The 22247-nt window shown below is 46.1% G+C and overlaps 1 protein-coding gene across 14 annotated transcripts in view; it reads right to left on the bottom strand.

Annotated features, from left to right (window-relative positions):
* Positions 1–22247, bottom strand: part of DMD (dystrophin) — a 7596173-nt gene that overhangs the window by 4979493 nt on the left and 2594433 nt on the right. For all 14 annotated transcript variants that reach the window (XM_085622447.1, XM_085622454.1, XM_085622449.1 and 11 more), the window contains one exon: positions 7026–7113. In XM_085622447.1, the coding sequence (XP_085478573.1) occupies positions 7026–7113 (88 nt within the window). The remainder of the gene's footprint in view (positions 1–7025; positions 7114–22247) is intronic.

Here is a 22247-nt window from a genome sequence, read left to right as displayed (position 1 = left end):
ATCGGAGCATGCCACTCGCGGTGCTCGGGCAGAGCAGGCACTCACCACCACCTCCAGAGCTCCAGCCGTCTCCCGCTGGGCGCCCACGGCAGCCGCAGGATCCCGTGCCAGCACCTCGCCTCCCACCGGTCTTTGCACCGCCTCACTCCGGCTCCGGGTATCGACCCCAAAATGGCGGCCGCCACCTCCAAAATCTGCCTCTCAGGCACTCGTCGCGGGCCAAGCACCAACAACCTGCCGGGCGCAGTTCAAATGCCTCACCGGTAGCTGTAAGCAGGGTCCCCCACCGATCTGGCTCCGTCTGCGGCGGCGAGCGACGCCTCGGTCTCCGAGCTGCCACCCGTCTGCACGGCACTCCGTGATCTCCTCACGTCGTCAGCTCAAGATCTGCCCCCTCTCTTCAGCGCTCGCAGGCCCCAGCAAACGGCGCCGACAATGCAGGGACTCGTCAGCGGCACGACGCCGCTCCAGCACAGGCCTCGCCGCCAGCGCCCGCCCCGGGCTCGAGTCACGGCCCACCCCCAGACAAGCTCCAGCAGGCGCTTCCGCCAGATCCGCCCACAGGCTGTGTGGGTCCCGATCTCCTCCAGGGCGATGGAAGGCGGGAATATCGTACCTCCGCCGATGCCGCTCCGCCACCTGTACGTTTTCTGCCGGTTTTGGCAGCACTGGCTCACCCCGATGTGGAGGATAAGTTTAGGATTTCGGTCCGGCCGGCGGAGCTCACTCAGAGAGTGGCCATCTCGCTGCTCAGCAGGCCACGCCCCCCACTTTTCAGCCTTTTTATAAACAATGTAGCAGATCATTTGGTAGAAGAACCCCCTAGGTGTCCCCAATATACCCGGAAGGAGGGTTCCTATACTACTAATTGCAGATGACGCAAACAGACAACGCAACTCACAGGCTTTTAAAGCAGAAGCTTTGATTTATGGTGGGCCCATAGAAGCTGTTAGGAAGTTGGATTATCTGGGGATCCGATTTGCAGAGGACTTGCACTGGGGAAGCCACATATAGAAGGCAACTACAGTCCTGAGATAAATAGCAGTTGGATGTGAAGTTTAGGCATAATAAGGCAGGTGGAAAAGTATTAGTGTTATCCTGCAAATGTATAGACAAAAAACAGTAGCAGCAGCGCTCTATTAGGCAGAGCTCTGGGGGTAAGCAAAAGGTACTTCCACTGCAAGTGGCCCAGAATAACTTAAGAGTCTTGCTGAGGTTGGTGATGAGCACTCCCTTATTGGCACTCTATGTGGAGCTTAGTTTTATTCCAATATTGGAAACAGCAGCCTTTAGGCCAGTGATCTATTGGTTCAGGCTTGTAAGAAACCCAAGTCCAACGATATACTTGAGAACCATGGAAGAATCTACCTCCAGCGGTGGCTGCGGGAGGAGCACATGGTCGTCCCATGTACAGAATGTTCTAAATGAGCTGCAGATGGAGTGCTTGTGGGCAGATGTCTGTAGAGTAAGGAAGGGTACTGCAGATCTGATCAAAGACCAATACCATGAATGCATGCAGACTAGGAAGTGTCTCACGTTGAGGCCAGAATCTATCTCATGTAATTACTTTTACAACGCTTATGGTCCTTTCTGTACTGGTTATCTGGATTTGACATACCCTGAGCTTAAACAAACACTGTATGTAAAATACAGACTAGGTCATCTGTCACTAGGGACTATTTAATCCATATCCACAGGCTTGCTGTTGGGACTGACCACTTTGACTGTGACTTTGTTTGGACGCACAATGTTAGACCTATCATCATTGGTGTGGATTTCCCCTGTATTTTTTGCCTTTGCCTCCTGTGTTTTGCTGTGTGTTGGACTTTGTTTTTGCTGGTCTAGAAGCTTTGGGCACTTTGCCACTGCTGTTCAGTGCCAACGTGAAAGTGCTCCTGTAAATTCTTGTTATGGATTGGTGATTCCATGATTGGCATATTTGATTTACTAGTCAGTCCCTAGTACAGTGCACTGTGTGTGCCCAGGGCCAGTAAATGAAATTCTGCTAGTGGGCCTGCAGCACTGATTGTGCCACCCACACAAGCAGCCTGTAAATGTAACCCAGACCTGCCACTGCGGTGTCTGTGCGCAGTTTCGTACTGCAATGTGGACTTGGCAAGTGCAGCCACTTGCCAGGGCCTAACCTTCCCTTTTCTTACCTGTAAGTCGCCCCTAAGGAAGGCTCAAGATACCCCTGTGGGCAGGGTGCAGTGTATGTGAAAGGTAGGACATGCCCTAATGTTTGTGCCATGTCCTTATAGTGAAATACTGTCAATTTCGTTTTTCACTATTGAAAAGCTATCTGTCCCCATAGGATAGAATGGGGAGTTTGCTAATAACATCTTATAAGCATAATTGCCCATGGGAACAAGATAGGAAAATAAAGTTTGATATGCTTGAACTCAGAACATTAAAATGCATCTTTTAGTGAGGGTGATTTTTACATTCTGGGTTTGAAAAATCCACTTTTAGAAAGTAGGTATTTTCTTGCCTAACCATCCAGTGTGCCTCTGCTAGGTTGTGCATTGACTGTCTGGCGTTGGACTGACAGGGGCTGGGGATGTGTGTTCAGACAGCCACTTGGGAGGTTGAGGAGTGTCCTACCTTTCCGGGGTGAGTCAGGGCTGGGCTGAATGACCTGGGCTGCATTCAGAGTAGGGGGAGGAGATTTCTTTCACACCTGATTGGGCCTGATCTGCCAAGGACAATGCTGTCTCCACCTCCTGCCAGGAAGCTGCACCAGAGAGGACAGAACTGGTTTTTGCTGGGCAACGACCTTCTCTGCCACAGAGAACAAAGGATTTTGTGTTATAAAAAGAGGGACCCAGACCACAGACTTTTAGATCACTTCTGGGAATCAAGAGGAGCCTTTGCCAAGCAGAAGAGCTGGAGAAACCGAGGAAGAATACTGCCCCTGTGCTGTTTGCTGTATGGGGTTGGCCTGCAGTGGCTACTTTCTGCCAGGGAAAGGAGAAGACCTTTACTGCTTGCTGTGTCCCCTGCTTGAGGAAGATCTCCAAGGGCTTGAAATTGAGCTTGCCTCCTGTTCTGAAGTCTCAGGGACACAAAGACTTCACCCCCCAGTCCCACCTGAACTCCTTTGCTGGGAGTTTTGACTTGCTGGGAGGTGCTTGCCAGTGTACTTGGCCTTTGGAGGTTATTTTGGGACTGGAAACTACAAGAACTGCTGAAATCGATGAATCGCCTGTTTCCGACGCATCGCAGCAGTGCGAGAAGAATTTTCCGGCGCATTGCCGTCGCGATGGTTCGACGCAGCACCTGCTCGCAGCTGAATTGTCAGCCATGAGATGAATCCTGTACACCGATCTCCGAAGTCCGAGATCACCACACCAATTCTTATGCAGACCCTGTTGGAGAAGAACCGACGCATTGAGGGGATGCGGCTGAAGTCATTACAGCGCACCCCGGGTCTTCACCGATCGCATCATTCCGGACCGTCACGCATCCCATCGAAACGTCAAGTCTGTCACATCATTGGGGAACGCAGTAAGAAACCGACGCATCGCTTCCCCACGCAGTAAGAAACAGATGCATCACCTCCTATCTGGTAAGAAACCGATGCATCACCTTCCCTGAGTGTAAGGAAGCGACGTATCTTCCCTGCGACCCTTTTTGCTTGCATTTTTCTATGTATCCAAGGTACTTTGTGTAAAAGTGTTGCATCCAACATTTTCTTGGAACAGAACTGTTTCAACCTCTTATGAATCCTATTTTTAGTACTGTATTTTGGATTTTTGTCGTTTTGGTCTTGTTTTGACTTAGATGAAGATTACTAATTTTTCTAAACTGGCGTCTCTTCTCGTCTTAGGTATCAATGAGATACAAGCCCTGTGGAATACATAAAGGTAGGTTCGGGGATCAGGAATTTCATTAAATATATTCACAAGAACAGGGATTGTTATGGGCTTGGTTTTCTTCTAGAATTCAATCAGCAACCTGTCCCCTCCAGGTGCTTTAAGCACTGCCATCCTATCTCGTCAAAGGAGTTCTCTTGTCTCACTGTGCCCGGGTGTTAAGACAGGAGTCGCAGGAATTGAAGCCTACTGAGAAAGGCCTTCAGTGGTTTCGATAATTGGTGGATTGAATCGTGGGGAGACAGGAGAGCTGTCGAAGGGACCACTTCAGTGTGTACTCCCTCCCCTACCAATGGTGATGGATGAGCACTCCAACAAGCAGAGGAGGACGCGTGTGAAGGGACATAAGCTGTCCAAGGATGCAAGTGTGCCACTTAGCCTGGGGCCATTTTGGGAGATGTGCAAGCTACGGAGGCCTAATGGATGTGGTTCACAGAGCAAACCTCTGTTAGGGCACAGTCAGTAAAGAGGATGGCTCTGCCTTGGAGGGCAACAGGTCCGCCATGGAGAGGACAGCGCAAGTGGCCACAGAGTCACAGGAGTCGGTGCCTGGGCTGGAAAGGAGTGACTCCTCACTGAGAAAGAATCCAAAAGGGAATTTGCATGTGGGGGAGCCTCCACCCCCAGGCCTCTAGTCATAGTGCTGATGAAAGATGTCACTAACTCACCCAGAAAGTGCAGGGCTTAGCAATGCTGGGTCTCTAGGGAGAAACCATGGTATGCAGAAGGTAAGTACTGTGGGCCAATCAGGTTGTACACTCGTCCGTCTCACCTCTGGGAACCCAGTCTCCTACTGTTGGGAAAGAGAGATGCTTCCAGGGCAGCAATAAGGTCCAACAGTAAATATGGCATCAGGTGATGTCCCGCACTTTCAATCAGTGCAAGGGTACATGGTGCAGGGCCGCAGGAGGTCCGACTGACACTGGGCTTGGCTTCATCACTCGTGGCAGTAGCCAGCACTTGAGGCCCTGGCTCGAAAGAGCAAGCATAGGCAACATCACACAAGCAATGGCCACCAGCAGAGAGAAGTCGGCTAGCGGCACTGTGCCAGTCCAGTCAGAGAGGGGATGGGCATCCCCAGCATCGGTAGTGTGTCACCACGGTTCCATCCACTAATATGTGGCAGCAACTCACCAGAAGGACGTCTTAGGCCTGGGTCAGCTGATCAGTCCTGGGAGCTCTATATATGTGCAGTCTTGCATGCCAGGTCTTGGCTACACCGCTCTACAGTCATTGTTGAGATTTCAATCTCTTTTTGCCAGTAAAGCAAAGGACGTGAATATAAAAAAAAATAGGAACCTGTTTCAAAGTTGGTTTTTATTACTGCTGGGTGTGAATCCCAGCAGGACTTTGCCCAACTTACAGCACTGTAAGTGACTCAGGCCTTGAGAAATCTACTCGCCCTATCGCTATGGTGAGTCAGATTTTATCAGGGCGAGCTATTTTTAGGGACTACTGATCTGTTCTGGTGAGCTGCCAAAGAACTGGTATTCTGTTCACTCAGAAAGTGAATGAGTATTTGTCTTGTCACATTTGCTCTGCATTTATTGGCAGAGGTCAAATCTCAGCTTATGTCTCCTTACAGTTTGCTGCTCATTTTATCCTGGAGGTTAGTGTTTACTTTTCTTTCTCTTACTGCAAAGTTAAAGGATTTTGTAACGTGAACTCTGCTGTACAACGAGTGTGAAATGGAAGGCTGTAAGATGTCAGTTTTTTATAAAACACAACATTTAAGTAGACAGTAAATGAACAATACAAATATTTCTAATTGACCAAGTCTACTCAGTGATGTGCAAATTATAAATATTTTTTCTGAAACCCAATTTCATCACATTATTGTTTATAAGCTATACAGTTATATCACTATGCCTGTCATTGGGACAGTTTGTGGCCATTTCAATGGAAAATGACCGGTCTGTAGAAGACAGTGTGCTACCACATCATGCTTAGTAATATATTTATTAAAAGAAAGTTTTTAAACACGAACTGAAAAACATTCCTGCCCCCATCTTGATGACAATGCAATCAGTGAACTATGAGACAAGTCAGGAATAATGTGTACCATATATTTGGGCTGAGTTCTTTTTGTACATGTAGCAAAAGTGTAGTCTATTAAATCAAACAAAGCAGTTTTGTACAGCAGAAATATTGAACTCACATATTTGAAAGTGCTCTAGTGTGATAATGTAAAAAAGGTGACTTTGCAAAACAAAATATTTTCCTAGCATCACACAATTTAAGACCAGTTTATTGGTCAAGTATATTACGGATAGGTCGATTTGATTATTGAGGTTACTAGATCTGCAGGTCTTGTAATATGTGTATACTTTTTTTGAAGCATGTATCTCTATCTGCTTGTTCGTTTGAGAACATGTATGCTTGAGAGAAACTGAGTGACTGTGTATTTCACCTCTTTGCATTTCGCATTTTTGTGTCGCTTTTCATATGTGTCTGTGTTTTGTCTTTCATGCTGTATTGATATAAAATGTATTCTTGTCGGTGCTTTATCTTTCATTTTAACTTGATACATATGTATGCTTGTCTGCGTGTTGTCTCTTTATTCTCTATGAGTATTGCAAAATACATCAATCGACAAATTAAAAAATACATTCAATGTTCAAAGTTATTTGAGCGAATGTATTGTAACTACAGTGTTAACAGAAACAAGGAATGCACTGTGTAGTATTATGTAACTCATAGGTAAACTAGGAACAGTGAAACACATATATCCTTTATCCTCTCATCCATCATGTATGAAACTTATTACCAGCACTCGGTCATGCGTGGGTGTTAATATTTCACTGCAATCATTGACAGATCTTTTTAATTTTCGTTCAGCCCTCCACCTCTTTAAACAAACAGGCGTGACCGGCTTCCGTGCTTCACTGTGACAGCCTGCACACTGATAGACTTTCATTCTGGTTATTAGCAAATCTATTGCATGTAGCCTTCGTGTAACCTTTTCAAGCCAGGAAGGTATTTTTAGCAAAGCGTGTTTGATTAGCAAATGTCAAGCGAGCAAAGCAAACAAGATTTAACGTATTGTTCATTTAGACCTTGATAGACTGCTGCAGTTATTGAGCTATCTAGCAACGAATGTGTGTACCAAATCCCCCGGAAGATTATCGAAATCAATCCCCATGTAATTACCATTCACCATCTGCTCCACCAGGGCGCGCGCAGATCTGCCGGCGTCTTGCAGCTTCCGGTTCTTCTCCGGCTTCTCGCGCTCTATAGCCTGCAGCATGACAGGAAAGGTGAGTGTTTTAGTACAGGGACTCGGAGGCAGCACAGTAATTATAACTCGACGATGCCCTTTGATGCTATGGCACGCGTTATCCCTGTCAGGGTTGCCCGTGAATCTAAACACATTAGCTGACCTTCTGTTATGGACATAAAAGCAGCAAATATCATCACACGAGTGGAGACAGGCCCTTGGTTTCACTCAGCAGTTTCTCTTTCCTTGTTTTCCCAAAGACGGCTGATAACAATCAAATAGATAAACGCTGTACAAAACCTTCAGACATAATGTATGGAAGAGAACAGCGTGAGAAGATAAGTCCGTCGGGAAAACGGATTCCGAGCATTACACTTAAGTGGAACGAGCCAGAGCGGGGCGATGCAAAATAAACGAGAACAGCGGTTCTATAGCAATGAATATACTTTACAATTCCATTTTTCATCTGAAGCGAGTCCCCACTCCCGCCACAATTGTAGCCCTTCTGGAGTGCTCACACGTGCCTGAAGGAACGATGATCATTGTCTGAAGTCCCAGTAATGCAATTGTTAATGTTATTCTTATTAAAATAAATGATTTATCAAAATATTTATACTTATTGATGGAGTAATACAGATAAAACTAATAGTAAACAAAAACAACTACATATGAGTACTGCTATAACAATGAAACTACGACTGCGATTGCTACTACTACCTTTAATTATAATAAGGGATAATAAGGTATAATAGTAATAACAATGATTCTACTGCTATTAACAATGCTACTACTAATAGCAGTAGTGGTACTCGTGGAAATTACAGTAAAATTCGAATCATACATATAATGAGGACATAAAATGCCCCAGTAAAATTCCATGGCTTTGGAGACCAGGAGCCATTTCAGTGCAAGCAGCCTGACAACCTAAAGCGCTGAAAAGTCAGGGATGGCCCACTGTGTATGCTGTGCATCAGTAGGGTGCCATGAACAGTTACAGCGTTCCTGCTTGCTGTACCCCATGACAGAGTAGCAGGCTCATCTGTCGATCTTTCAGAATGAGCAACAGCGCCTCTGAAATTTGGGGAGAGCCGAGTGTTCACATGAGGGAGGATGAAGACTCTAATACGACCTGTGATCTTGTCGTTGACGGATATCTCAGTCCCATCCCCAACTGTGCAGGTGCATTATTAGTCTGGTAAAGAACAAGGCTTTATATTAGTGCCTTTGCATCATGGCTTGGCATCAATAAATGTCCAGCCTGGTTTAAGTTCAGGAAGGAGCGACCTGCTCTCTCCTGAAAGACTCCCTTGGCAGCTCACAAAGGTCGGAATTGGTTAGGCGGGCACTCGGGCAATGGCCGAGGGGCCGGTATCCCAGTACCAGCTGTGGGCTGCTTTTTTGGGCAACCTGGTGGCTGATTTGGGCGGTGTCTGTGTTCAGACGCCACCAGCGCCCAGTGGGTGGCTGAGTGGCCTTTCTAAAGGTAGATGGGCGTCCATTACCTCCCTTTTATCAACGGGCAGAGGTGTCACTCCCTTTATCTCGCTGGGCCGGCTCATTAATGTATGCATATTGAGCGGGGCAGGGGGCCTGATCAGAAGTGGCCTCACTTGTTTTCAGGTGCGTTTCACTAGTGTTGACTAATCCGTGTATTTTTTTTTAATCTAAGTAAAGTTAAGAATTCATGCCTCTGTCAGAGACCGCCCCCCCCACCCCCTTATTTTTAGAAAACTTTGCCTAAGCATTGTTATGCAAATGTGGGCCACCTTTTTTTTTTTTTTTTTGCGTGCCCGGGCCGATTTTTACTCCCAATCCAACCCTGCAGCTCACAGTCTCTCTGCTCCTCTCCTAGGAATCAAATTTCAATAATGGAAAAATAAACCAGACCAACAGTGATTCAGTCATTTGCAGGCTGCCTGTCCTATTGCAACAGAGGTAATGCCCCTCCAGGCAAGTACTCATGGCTGCATACCCCCCTACACATACCGCATTGCAGATGTGACTAAAACAGACAGCACTGTGTATTTATAGAGCACTGTATTGCAGATTGCACAATTTTTGCCTCTGGCATATTTTTTATTATTGCTATTGAAGCTTAATGAATTAAGGACTCCTTTAGAGATTTGCAGATGGGATGCTCCATCACAAACGTGCCGGATATCTTGTCCACCATATTAGAAAGTGCATTATATTCTAAGGCAGCTGTAATACATCAGATAGGATGTCTGTCACATTTGTGACGGAGTTTCGCAGCCGCCAAACTCGAAATCAGATCTGTAGGCCCTTATCGGGATAGGGACCACCCAACATGTAGTCGGCGGCCCCACCCGCCAAATTAAAATACGACCAGAAATGGGCTGTAGCACAAGCCGCAGTAGAAAAAGGCATTTTTTAAACATCCATGCACCCTCTGCCAGGCACCATGTGGTGCATGGCACAGGGTGTATGGCTGTTTGGAGGGGCACCACATGTGCCCCCCAGGCCACTTAGCAGAGGCCCACGGGTAATGGGAGCCCTGCTGGGGTCCCAAAAACTCACTTTCCGACACCCTATTCATAGCAGTTGGACTGCAATGAAAAGGCTGTCGGAAACTCACATCCTAATCCCTACGACGGTCCTCCGCAGGCACCGCCTCCATTGTAGGGTTTAGGCTCTGACTGCTGCCTGACGGGCTCCTCGAGCCTGTTGGAGGCGGCAGTCTTTCCCCCCGCTCGATGCGCTCCAACCGCTGGTATCCTAATCCGGAGGTCAGACTGCTGCCTCAGATGTTGGACGGTCAGTGGCGATCCGCCCAACATCATAATTAGGCCCATAGTGTTTCAGTACCACAGAAACCTTTTGATTTATTTATCTGATGTATAGTTCTTTTTTCAAGAAAATATCGAAAAATTTAAGCAAAGCTAAACCAAAGTATGATTGTTTCATTATTCCAAAATACACAAACATTCCTGCGGCAATTTCACAAATTTGGTAGAAGTACACATGTTCACCTTAATTGATAAATTTATATGTTATATATTTATAATTTATTATCATGTTATTTTTTAATGAGGCATTTTTTATTTATTTGTGGAAGAAGCTTATTTTTACTTCTTACCAACAAGAGCATTACTGCAGCAAGATTGAACCGTACATGAGAGAACTATTCAAAACTTCCCAGGGATGGCTTGAATTCCAGTGCAGACTACTCAAGCAGCTCAAGTAGTTACAAGTAAAAGAACACGGCAAGAGGAGCAGGGGTGGCGTGATGTAGAAGTGAACTGACAGGAATGTTGACAGAAGCAGCTGCGGGTGAAGAAGCAATAGAGATCTGATTATTGCAGTAATAAGAAGGGCCATGACCCAAGCAGTCATGGTGTCTTGGGTCATATTTCGAGCAGCTTACTGACAGGTGCTGCTGTAATATTTTCATCAGATGTGGTAAAAAACTGACAGTGGTGAAAAAATGACAGGTCCAATAATGTAACAGCTGGCATGTACAAATGGTTAGGTCACCTCCACCATTTTATTCTCATTTTTGTCCTGTGTTATGCACATTAATAGTAGGAAACTTAATGCCAAAACAATAAGGACATTACTTGTCTTTCTTTGATAATTCTGAAAATTAAAATAGTGAAGCTGAGAAAGCTAATAACAGCAATATCAATAACAACAGAGAAAAACAAATTTTGACTTTGTTAGGGTGCTCCAAGTCTATACATGAAAGCACAGTTGAGAAGGTATTATACCACAATATGATGTTGAAAAAAAATACCTACAGAAATATCATGAACATAATATTGACTCCTAAAGATCCTCACTTTCAGAAGTGGAGTAATTAATGTGCAGGAAGTATACCTCTACCAACTTAATAAACACAGTTTAGCTAGGACGCAGCGCAGTTATAGACGAATCTCTGCTAGGGCTTTGGTAGCAATGGCACATGCATAAGGCATTTCCCGAGAGAGATACATGTTAAGTTCAGGCTGTGCCAAATAATTTTTAATTCAAGAACACACCCACATAAAATTCCCAATCAAATAAGTAAATAAAGAAAAATGTAAAAAGGAACATGTACTTAAACAATCATAATCGGATATGAGGAATTGGAGATATACATTTATCAAATTTAAGGCAAAAAGTACCTAAAATAAAATTTGTTAATCAGAAGTTATAGTTAGTGGTTGAGAGAAATTGGGTCTCTAGTTGGCAGAGGTATGCACTCTGTCCAAGTAGGAACCACAATCCTAGTCAACGTAAGTCACATCACAACCTAAATCCTCCTGTGCTCAATGTTTGGTAGCTTGTCACAGAACAGGCAGGCTTAACTTGAAAGGCAATGAGTAAAGTATTTGTGCAATAACTTATACAGTAATACAGTGAAAACACCACAAACGACTCCACAACAGTTTAGAAAAATAAAGCATGACTTTATAAATAAAACAAGACCCAAGCAATAAAAATTCAGTATGTACAAGTCAAGATATTGAAATTTAAAGAAATAAATGCAGCAAAGCGGATAGAAGCACGTTGCGCTAAAAAGGCTACTTTAGGTCATGCCGGACCGGGGCAAAGCTAAAGCTTGGGCCGACCGCGATGGAGTGCCGTCCGGCTAGAGGACCCATACAGGCCCCGGTAAACAAAGTACCTTTCCTGGTCGCAAGCAGCGAGATGCTTCAATCTTCTCCATGCAGGGAAGGCGATGCGTCGGTTCTGAAGACGGGTGGCGGAGTTGAGAGGTATCTAGCAATGTGCCGGTTTCTGCCACACAGTCGAAGGGATGAGTCAATCTCACCAAGAGTGGACAGACGTAAAAGAGTGGCTTTGAAGTGAACCAATATCCCTTTCAACCCAGTCTTGTCTGCCAGGTTATCTGTGGGGGGTATTTAGTGCTTTGTGTGGGGTCAGGCTACTACCTATTGAAGTGTAATTGTTATACCCTTCCTGCCCAGGACGGGCCATCAGAACGCAGATGTGTACAGATGTATACTCAGCCACACCTAGCCTTGCTGTGTATGTGGCTTTCTAGAGTGAACGCACGAGGTACAACTGTCACCCAGCCCAGACGTGTATTGGGAACAGGCTACAAGGCACACAGAGCAGTAATATCTGATAAATGTCAATTTCTAAAAGTAGCATTTCGAAAATAGTAATGTTAAATTCAACTTTACCAGTAAAGAGGATTTATCTTTACTATTCCAAAGATCTGAAACATGATGCAGCTACCCCTTTCTAATTAGGAATTACAGCTTAAAGGTATTCCCAGTGTTAGCCCATGAGAAGAATAGGCCTCACAGCTGTGAAAAAACAAATTTAGCTGTTTTTCACTACTAGGACATGTAACTCATAAAAGTATGTGTCCTACCTTTTAGTTACACAGAACCCTGCCCTTAGGGATTCCTAGTGCTTATGTGTAATAAAAGGGCAGTTTTAAGCTTGGCAAGGGATTTTAAACGCTATTTCGAGGTGGCAGTAAACTGCAGTAGCAGGCCTGAGATATGATTAGAGGACTACTTAGGTGGGTGGCATAAGCATTTAATTTACAGGCCCTGGGCACATGTAGTGCACTTTAATGAGGACTTATATGTAAATTAAGTATGCTAATTGGGCATGAGCCATTGTTACCATGTTTTAGGGAGAGAGCACATGCACTTAAGCACTGGTTATCAGTGCTAAAGTTTGCATAGTCCTAAAGCCAGCAAAAATGAGTAGAGAGGGAGGCAGGCAAAAAGTTGAAGGAAGACCACCCTAAGGCTGTCAGGTCTAATATGTGCCCACCCCAGCTGAAAGTGGGGAGAGCTACCCAACCCCCCTCTACACTAAGGCAAAAAAAATCTGGGGAGACCATCAGCATTGGCTTGGTCAGTCCCCCGGTGATGCTCCACCATTCCCTGCAAAGAGCTGAACCACCTCAAGAGTTTAGCATTTTTGCCCCTCATCTGCAGGAGCCATTTGAAGGGCCTGTCCGTCTGAACCCAGAAGTGAATCCCACACAGGTATGTCTCAGCTTCTTCAGTGCCCAGACCACAGCAAAAGCTTCTCTTTTACAGGTACTCCACCTCTAATGCCATGAAAGTAATCTAGCTCTGCTAAGACTGCCCCTGTGCCATGCCCTGAAGCATCCGCCTGCACGATGAATTCCTTGGAGAAGCCAGGGGGCCTTGAGCACAGGTGCAATACACATGGCTTCCTTTGGAGAATCAAAGGCTTTCTTACAAGGCTCTATCCAGAGCATCAATCTGGGCTGCTTCTTGGTAGTCAGCGCAGCTAAGGGGACAACAATGGTGCCAAAACCCTTACATAATAGCCAATGAGGCCTAGGAAGGCTGTCCCTTCTGTTTTGATTTTAGGTGGTTACCTGTTGCAGGTCCTGGAGCATCTTATGGAGCCGAAGCAGGCTTTCCTCCCAGCTGGAACTATAGGCAGCAATGTCAACTAAGGAGCTGGCACAGAAAGTCTCCTTACCAGCCAGGACCCTGTTAACCAACGGTTGGAAAGTAGCAATGGAATTCTTTAATCCAAAGAGCATCACCTGGAAATAGTAAAGACCCTCTGGGGTTGAGAATGCTGACTTCTCCTTTGCCCTCTCAGTCAAGATGATCTGCCAGTACCCTGATGTCAAATCAAAAAGTACCAATGAATTTGGAAGCGCCCAGCGTGCCAATGACCTCATCAGCTCTGGGAATGGGGTGTGCTTCAGTCCTGGTCGTTGAGTTGAGTCCTCTGTAGTCCACGCAGAACCTGAGTTCTGGTATGGCACCCAGTGGAGTAGCCTTTGGTACTAACACCACGGAATAGGACCATGGACTGTTAGGGGGCTCAGTCACACCTAAGGTCAACATCTTGGAGACTTCCTCCTTGATGCAGGCTCTCACCCTGTCTGACACCCTTTAAATTGTGTTTGTTAAAGAGTGACTGTCTCATGTGTCAACATCATGGCCAAACAGATGTGTGAGCCCAGGGGTGAGGGAAAACAGTGAGGCAAACTGTCCCAGCAAGTGGTAACAGTCACCTTGCAGTCCTAGGTTCAGTGTGGCAGAGAGGTTGACACCCTCCACTGACCCATCGTGTTCCTGTGCAGAGAGGAGGTCAGAGAGAGGTTCACTCTTCTCTTTTACACCCTCATCTGTCATGAGGAGCATGCTCACTTCGGACCTCTCAAAATGATTTCTAGGGGTTTGAGGTCTACCAATTAGGTGGCCTCCTCCTTACACTCCCTGACTTCATATGGCCCAGTCCAGCGGTCCTAGAGAGCTCTGGCCTCTGCTGGCTACATGACCCATACCTTCTGGCCAGGTTGAAACTCTACCAGAGTGGCCTTTTTGTCGTACCAGCATTTCATTACCTCCTAGCTACACCTCAAGATTGCTCTTCGTCATCTTGCAGAAGCGGTGCATCTGGTTATGAAGGGCCAGCATGCAGCTGACCATGTGCTGGTGGAGCTTCCTGGGAGTTTTCTCCCACCCCTCCTTGACAATGCTCATAGGTCCTCTAACAGGGTGGCCATGGAGGAGTTTAAAGGGACTGAACCCTACACCTTTCTGTGGTACTTCCCTGTAGGGAAAGAGAAGGCATGGCAAGAGGATGTACCACTTACACCTCATGGTCTCAGGCAGGCCCCCAATCATGCCTTTCAAGGTCTTGTTGAATCCTCCAAACAGACCATTGGTTTGGGGGTATAGGGAGTGGTGAACTTGTAAATTACACCACACTTATCCCACAGTGGCTTCCTATACGCAGAAATGAATTTAGGGTCTCTGTCAGATACTATCTCTTTGGGGAACCTAACATGGATAAAGATCCCCATCAGGGTTTCAGTCATTACAAGTGCAGTCTCTGGCCACAGTGGGATTGCCTCTGTGTAACATTTTGCATGGTCCACTAAGAACAAGGATGAACCTGTTGCCTAAGGCTGTCTTGGGGTCCAAGGGTCCGAGGACGTCGATGCCCACCCTTTCAAATGGGATTCAAGTGAGGGGAAGTGGGATCCGGGGAGCTTTCTGCTTTTTCCTTGTCTGCCCACTTGCCTGGCAGGTGCGACAGATCCTGCAGAATGCATCTGAGGCTGTCGTCATTCTGGGCCAATAGAAGTGGGAGGCAAGCCTGGTGAAGGTGTTGTCTTGCCCTAAATGTCCTGACAGAGTTATGTCATAAGCCAAACCCAGTAGGAAGGTCTGGTGACATTTGGGGACCACCAGCATATGGACTGCCCCATCATCAGGACCCTTAGGCTCACTGTAAAGGAGATCATTCTTCCAGTAAATTAAGTGATCCCCAGATCCTCTATTGGCTGTTGCCTAAAGCCCTCAAGAGTGCGACACTCTCTATGCACTTTTCAGAATTCCTTTCTGGTGGGCCCACCCTCAACTTGCCAGCCAGCAAGCTCAGGTAGGTCACCCATGGTGGCAATGTTGATGGGCTCCTTCTCAGGGACCCCATCAACCTCCACCTTGGGAACTTCAGGGGCTGTTTTCTCATGCCCCCTGCCCCTCTACTTGGCATTTGTCTCGGCCATTGTTCCAGGCTCCAGACGCCCTTGACTTCCTTCCTGGGCAGCCATGGGAGGTGTGGTCATGCAGACCCATTCAGGCAATCCCATCATCTCCAAGTGAGACCTGAGCTCTACCTCCCTCCAGGTAATGTGCACAAGGTCCTTGCCCAACAGACAATCTACAGGCATGGCAGGACTCGCAGCAGATTTCAGAGAACCTGAGACCCCCCCACTCAAAGGGAAACAGATCTACTGGTAAATGGCTCTCACGATTGTCAGCGACTATGACTAGGTGGAATGTGTTCAGTAGGACCTGCTCTGGTGACACCAGCTGACACTTGGAAGCTGTCATGCTGGCTCCTGTGGCATGCAGAACCTTCACCCACTGCGTATTAATGGTGACCCACTGCCTATACTTGGAAGTATTTACAGGCATGTGGGCTTTTGGCACCATTTCTATATCCCCAGGAAAACTAGGGTCACCTCTTTGTCCCCCAGAATAAACTGAGAAACCTCCTCTCCAAGTTCCACAGTCGCCAACCCAGGTTTCTGCCCACCAGTGGGGGGCTGTGCCCTCGGGACATTTGGAGTTGCCCATAGAGTGACCATATTTATAGCACTCTGTACATTGAGGCACAAACGTCCCTTTCTTATGGTCTAAAAAACCCTCTTTCTTTGATTCAGACTGGGACTGGTTACCACTATTTCGTTGGGAACCATTTTGGGGCCTTTAGAGAACTCCTTATTTTTAGGTTTTTCTCCATCCTCTTTCTTCTATTGGGAACCGTGACCACCTTCGTGGGTGTCCCCCAGATACCTTTTTGGACACTCTGTTGTTAGCCCAGATGTCCGCCTCCTCAGCAAGCTTCATGGGTTCACTCAGCTTACTGTCAACCTGGTGCTGGCACAACTCTGCAAAGCAAAACCTGAGCATGTGCTCTCTCATAATCAAATTGCAAACCCCACATAATTATTTATTTTCCTGACCCTCACCCAGCTAATCGGGGCCTTACTGGAGTAATCAAGAAAATCTACTCTGACCTGGTTGGGGAGCTGCTGGCTGTCCCTGAAACTTTGGCAATACTTCTCAGGGGTCAGCAACAATTTGGCACTTAAAATGGCTTTCATTGCATTGTTCCAGGTTTGGTCCCCAATCTATAAGTGTAGAAGTGTGTCCCTCCCCAGTATAGGCACGTGTTTCCACAGACTCACCCCCAGTGCTCTTCGGAAACCCTGTTAACCTTCAGTCCAACTTCATAAGCAGAAAACCACTGATCAGTGCCATTTCCCACCACGTAACTGGGCACCAAGTCTTTCAGTATATGAACATTCTTATATCCATCAGGTACTGTATGTATGCTTCCACCATCACTGCTGGAATCAGACCGCCTGATATTGATTTTCAGCTCTTTTAGTCTCAGTTCAGGAGCCAATAAAAGTATCTTCTCAGCTAATGCTCCTTCAACCTAAGCATTCCCCTGCTCAGCTTCCATCTTTAACTTTGCCAGCTCCAGCTTGATTTCTCTCTCCTCCCTCCTCTCTGCCAGCTCATTTGGAGATAGACCATGTGAAGAGACACTGATTCCTGCTCTCAAAGGGAGCTCAAATTCAGGAATGTCACTTTCAGCAACTGAAGGAAGTTACTCAGAAGAGCCAATCTAGACTGTCCAAATCCATCTATGTCCTTGGAGTGGGAATTCTGCCCAGGCTCTCAGTGCCATTTGAAACTCTGCCTTTTTGGTAGCTCCTCAGTCAGCTACCCCAACCTCTTTGCAGAAGCTTTTCAGCTAGTTTACTGTAATATCCTCTAGCTTGACCAGCTCAAACTCCATGGCTCCACTTGCAGAACCAGCCCAAGACATGATGTATTGGTTGGTACAAAGATGCAAAGTAGAAAAAATTGAGGAGAAAAATTTGAAATGGTCTTAAATGTGGATGGCAGTGTAGACAAAATTACTGCTAGGCACTGCACAAACACAAGTCCTATCCCACTGATGCCACCAATCTTGGAAATTAGGTCTCTAGTTGTCAAAGGTATGCACCCTCTTCAAGTAGGGAACACAGTACTAGTCAGGGTAAGTCACAACCCAACCTAAAGTATCCTGTGCTCACCCTCTGGTAGCTTGACACAGAGCAGGATGGCTTAATCAAGAAGGCAATGTGTAAAGTATTTTTGCAATACATCATACAGTAACAAAGTCAAAACACCACAAAAGGACTCCACAACAGTTTAGACAAATGAAGCGTGACTTTATAAATAAAACAAGACCAAAACAACAAAAAATCCAATATGCAGAAGTTGAGATGCTGAATTTAAAAGTAATAAATGCAGTAAAGTGCTTAGAAGCAAATTGCGCTAAAAAGGTTACTTTGGTCACACCGGACCGGGGCAAAGTCAAAGTTCAGACCGATCAATAGAGAGTGCCAGCTGGCTACAGGACCCACGCAGGCCCTGGTGAATATAGTACATTTCCTGGTCACAAGCAGAGGAGTTGATCTTTTGAATGCAATGAAGGCAATTCTTCAGTTCTGAAGATGGGTACTAGAGTCTAAAGGCATAGAGTGATGCACCAGTTTCTGCCAGGCAGGCGAAGGGATGTATCGATCTCACCAAGCTGCAGTGGTGGCGACGCATTGTCCGATGCGTCGATCTCTGGAGGGAAAGCTCTGGTTCTGAAGCGATGCACCAATTTTACTCCCGCAACCGGGTCGATGCACAGGTTCTGCTAAGTGCAGACAGGAGATTTGTCAACATCTGTGTTGCAAGTATTCGGGTAACTTCCAGTGAGCCAGACACAGGAGCATGGTTAGAGACTTTAATATCCCTGAGTCTCAAGTGACAGGAGGCAAGCCAGCAAGCCCTTGGAGTTCACTTGGAAGAAGGCAGAGTCCAGTTCTCCTTCAGCAGAGTCAGAGAGCAGCTGGGCAATAAACTGAACAGCAGGTCTTCCTGATCAGTACTCCAGTTGAGTCCTTTAAGCATTAAAGCAGTTCTTCTGACAGAGGTTCAGGTGTAGGTCCAGAAGTGTCTGATTTGGTGGGGTCAGACACCCAGTACTTATAGCCAAATGTGCCTTTGAAGTGGCAGACACTTCAAAGAATAGCTATGAAGTGCACCAGTATCCCTTCCAACCCATTCTTGTTTGCCAGGCTATCTGTGGTGGGTAATCAGTCCTTTGTGTGGGGTCAGGGTGCTACCTATTGATGTTCAGAAAGAGCCATCAGAATGTAAATGTATGTAGATGGGTACTCAGCCACACATAACCTTCCTGTGATTGTGGCTGTCAGGAGGGAATGAGCAAGGTCCAATTGTCACCCATCCCAGACGTGTATTGGAGACAGGCTGCAAGGCACACAGAACAGTAAAAGCAGAGAAATGTTCACTTTCTGAAGGTGCTATTTCTAAAATAGTATTGTTAAATCCGACATTACCAGTAAAGAGAATTTAGCTTTATCATTCCAAAGATGTGAAACATGATGCAGCTACTCCTTTCTAGTTAACAGTTACAGCTTAAAGGTATTTTAAGAAATTCCCAGTGTCAGCCTATGAGAAGAGTAGGCCTCGTAGTAGTGAAAAATTAATTTAGCTGTTTGTCATTACTAGGACATGTAAGACATAAAAGTACATGTCCTACCCTTTAGTTACACAGCACCCTGCTATTCGGGCTGCCTGAGGCCTATCTTAGGGTTGACGTATGTGTAATGAAAGGGGAGTTTAAGACTTGGCAAGGGATTTTAAAAGCCTTGTCAAAGTGGAAGTAAACTGCACATGAAATCCCTGCAGTGGCAGGCCTGAGACATGGTTAGAGGGCTACTTAGGTGGGCGGCATAAGCAGTGCTACCGGCCCACTGATAGCATTTAATTTACAGGCCCTGGGCACATGTAGTTCACTTTACTGGGGACTTATATGTAAATTAAATACGTCAATTGGGTATGCGACAATGTTACCATGTGGTAGACCTGTAACCCTTAGGGTGGTATTCTCCCAACCTTTTGCTTGCTTACCTCCACTTTTTGCTGTATCTTTTTGTTGACCTTAGAATTCTGTGCAGTTTACCACTGCCAACCAGAGCTAAAGTGCATGTGCTTCACTCCTAAATATGGCGACATTGGGATATACCCAATTGGAATATTACGTTTATTTATTAGTCCTTTGTAAAGTGGTGTACCACCAAGGGCCTGTAATCTTATTCCTACTAATAGGCCTGCAGCACTGATTGTGCCACCCACACAAATAACCTTTCAAACCTGAATCAGGCCTGCCATTGCAAGGCCTGTGTGTACAGTTTACTGCCACTTTAACTTGGCATTTAAACCAACTTGCCAAGCCTTTTATTACACATAGGTCACCCCTAATATAGGCCCTACATAGCCCTAAGGGTAGGGTGCTGTGTAGGTAAAAGGTAGGGCATGTACTTTTCAGGGGCATAACACAGGCCCGCGCATCCCACGCGGTGCTGGGGGTCCCAAGCTCCAGGGGGCCCCCTCGGCTCAGCACTGTGGCCAGAGAGCTCCTGATTGAGGCCAGAGGTGGCCCCTCTACGTACCTTGCAGGAAGGCCCCCTCAACTTTTTTTTACGCCAGTGGTACTTTTAACTTTTACATGTGCTGGCAGTAACAAATAGCTAAATTTGTATTTCACCACTGTGAGGCCTACTCCTCTTATAGGCTAGCATTGGGAATTCCCTAAAAAACTTTAAAGCTGTGATTCCTAATTAAAAAGGAGAAGCTAAATCTTGTTTCATATGTTTGGAATCTTCATTAGTGGCAAAGTTGGATTTGACATTACTATTTTAGAAATGCCAGTTTTAGAAAGTGAACATTTCATTGCTCTTAACTTTGCTCTATGTGCCCGCAGCCTGTCTCCATCACACGTCTGGGCTGGGTGACAGCTACTCTTTGTGCATTCCCTCTAGACTGCCACAAACGCAGGAGGGGTAGGTGTGACAGAAGTCTCATCTACATTCATCTGCATTCTGATTGTCTTCCTGGGCACGGAGTGGGAGCTTACACAAACATCTGAATAGGCAGTGTTCAGTTCCCACACAAAGGACTAATTAACCCCTACAGATAGCCTACCAGGCAGGGCTGGGATGAAAGGGGACCTCAGCACTTCAAGGAGCTGTTTGAAGTCACCCCCCACTTTGGCATAAGTATTGTGGTCCCAATTCGCAAAGGCAATCTGAGACAAAAGTCTAACTTTACGACTTTTTTTTATTCACAGAGGTCATTTAAGAGTCATATCTTTACATCCACAGTCGGGCCAAAATCTCCAACTTGGGCCATACTCTCCACACCCAGGCCGTACTCTAGCTCTGGCCGTATTTTACAGTTCTGCCCGGATGAAGTGTAATCAATGGGCCGGAAGGCAATTTTTACAAAATAGAACATTAGGAATGTGTGATAAATGATATACGAGGTCATGAAAGTCAATTTGGGCAGGGAAAAGAGTGCGGCTGGACACTACATCATATCCCAGAAAAGTTTGCTCCTTTGCATCATGGTACATGTAGTCCACAATTTGCACTCCCCTCAGTGTTGATGGTATTGTAAACAGACTACAGTCAACACTGAGGGGACAGCAAATTGTGGACTGCGTGTACCATGATGCAAAAGAGCAAACTTTTATGGGATATGTCAACACACTACAGTCAATACTGAGGAGAGCACACATTGTAGATTACACTTCATCCGGTCCAATACAAAGAGTATGGCCCGGGTTTAGAGAGTACAGCCCAAGCTGTAGATTGTGGTCCGCCTCGTACATAACCTCTGTGAATACCAAAAGTCCTAAAGTTAGACTGATGTGCTGTAAGGATTTCTACTTTGCCTGGACTGACTGTTCTGAGGAACTGCTCTTCTGCTTAGCTTAACTGCCTGCTGATCACTGCCCTGCTGAGGACAACCTACCCGCTTGAACCCAGAGTGACTCCTAGGGCATGCTGGCTTGCCTCCTGTTTTCTGAAGTCTCAGGGACACAAAACACTTCCTGCAATTCTGCTTGATTCTGCCATCAGTGAGACCTACCCTTGCATGAGATGCCCTTTCCAGTCCTGGGCCTTGGAAGTGGGTTTGGCAGCTGTTTTGCTACAAAACCAATGCATTGCATCCTTTGCGCCGATTGGATTCACTGCATTGGCCTTCGATGCCTAGGTGAAGGCTGTTCGACGACAGCGGTTCTACAACCTGCTTGGCCTGACAATGACGCCAATTAATTGCCTACATCTCAACAGAGCTCAAAGATGACACAGTGGCCCAACTGTGAACAAAGGTTTGAAGCATTGTGCCCTCCGCATCTACGCTTTGCTCCATCCAAGGTACTTTTTCAGCGGGACCTGTGGAGTCTTGTAGCCAGTCTGCACTCCATCTTGGTCAGTCTGAACTTTGAATTAATTGGATTGGCCCAGAATAGAGTTGTACCCAGTCTTCGTCCTGAGCAAAACCAAAAATCAAGAGTTTTGAAACATGTTTTCATATGTGCATTAGGAATCTGGTTGATTTTGCAACTTGATTCAGGCAACTCTGAAAGGAACATTGGGTACCTAGGCCCCGGTCAAAATAATTTGCTGCTACAAACCCTGTTTTATGCTAACAGTTATGGGTTTTGACAACTGAAATATAATAGCAAACTCCTGCGCTTGGAAACTAGTGAGTGGTACATTGTATATGTTTTGTTAATGACGG

The sequence above is a fragment of the Triturus cristatus genome, chromosome 8, assembly GCF_964204655.1.
Source record: "Triturus cristatus chromosome 8, aTriCri1.1, whole genome shotgun sequence".
NCBI classification, from domain to species: domain Eukaryota; kingdom Metazoa; phylum Chordata; class Amphibia; order Caudata; family Salamandridae; genus Triturus; species Triturus cristatus.
This window is presented reverse-complemented; position numbering and strand designations above follow the sequence as displayed.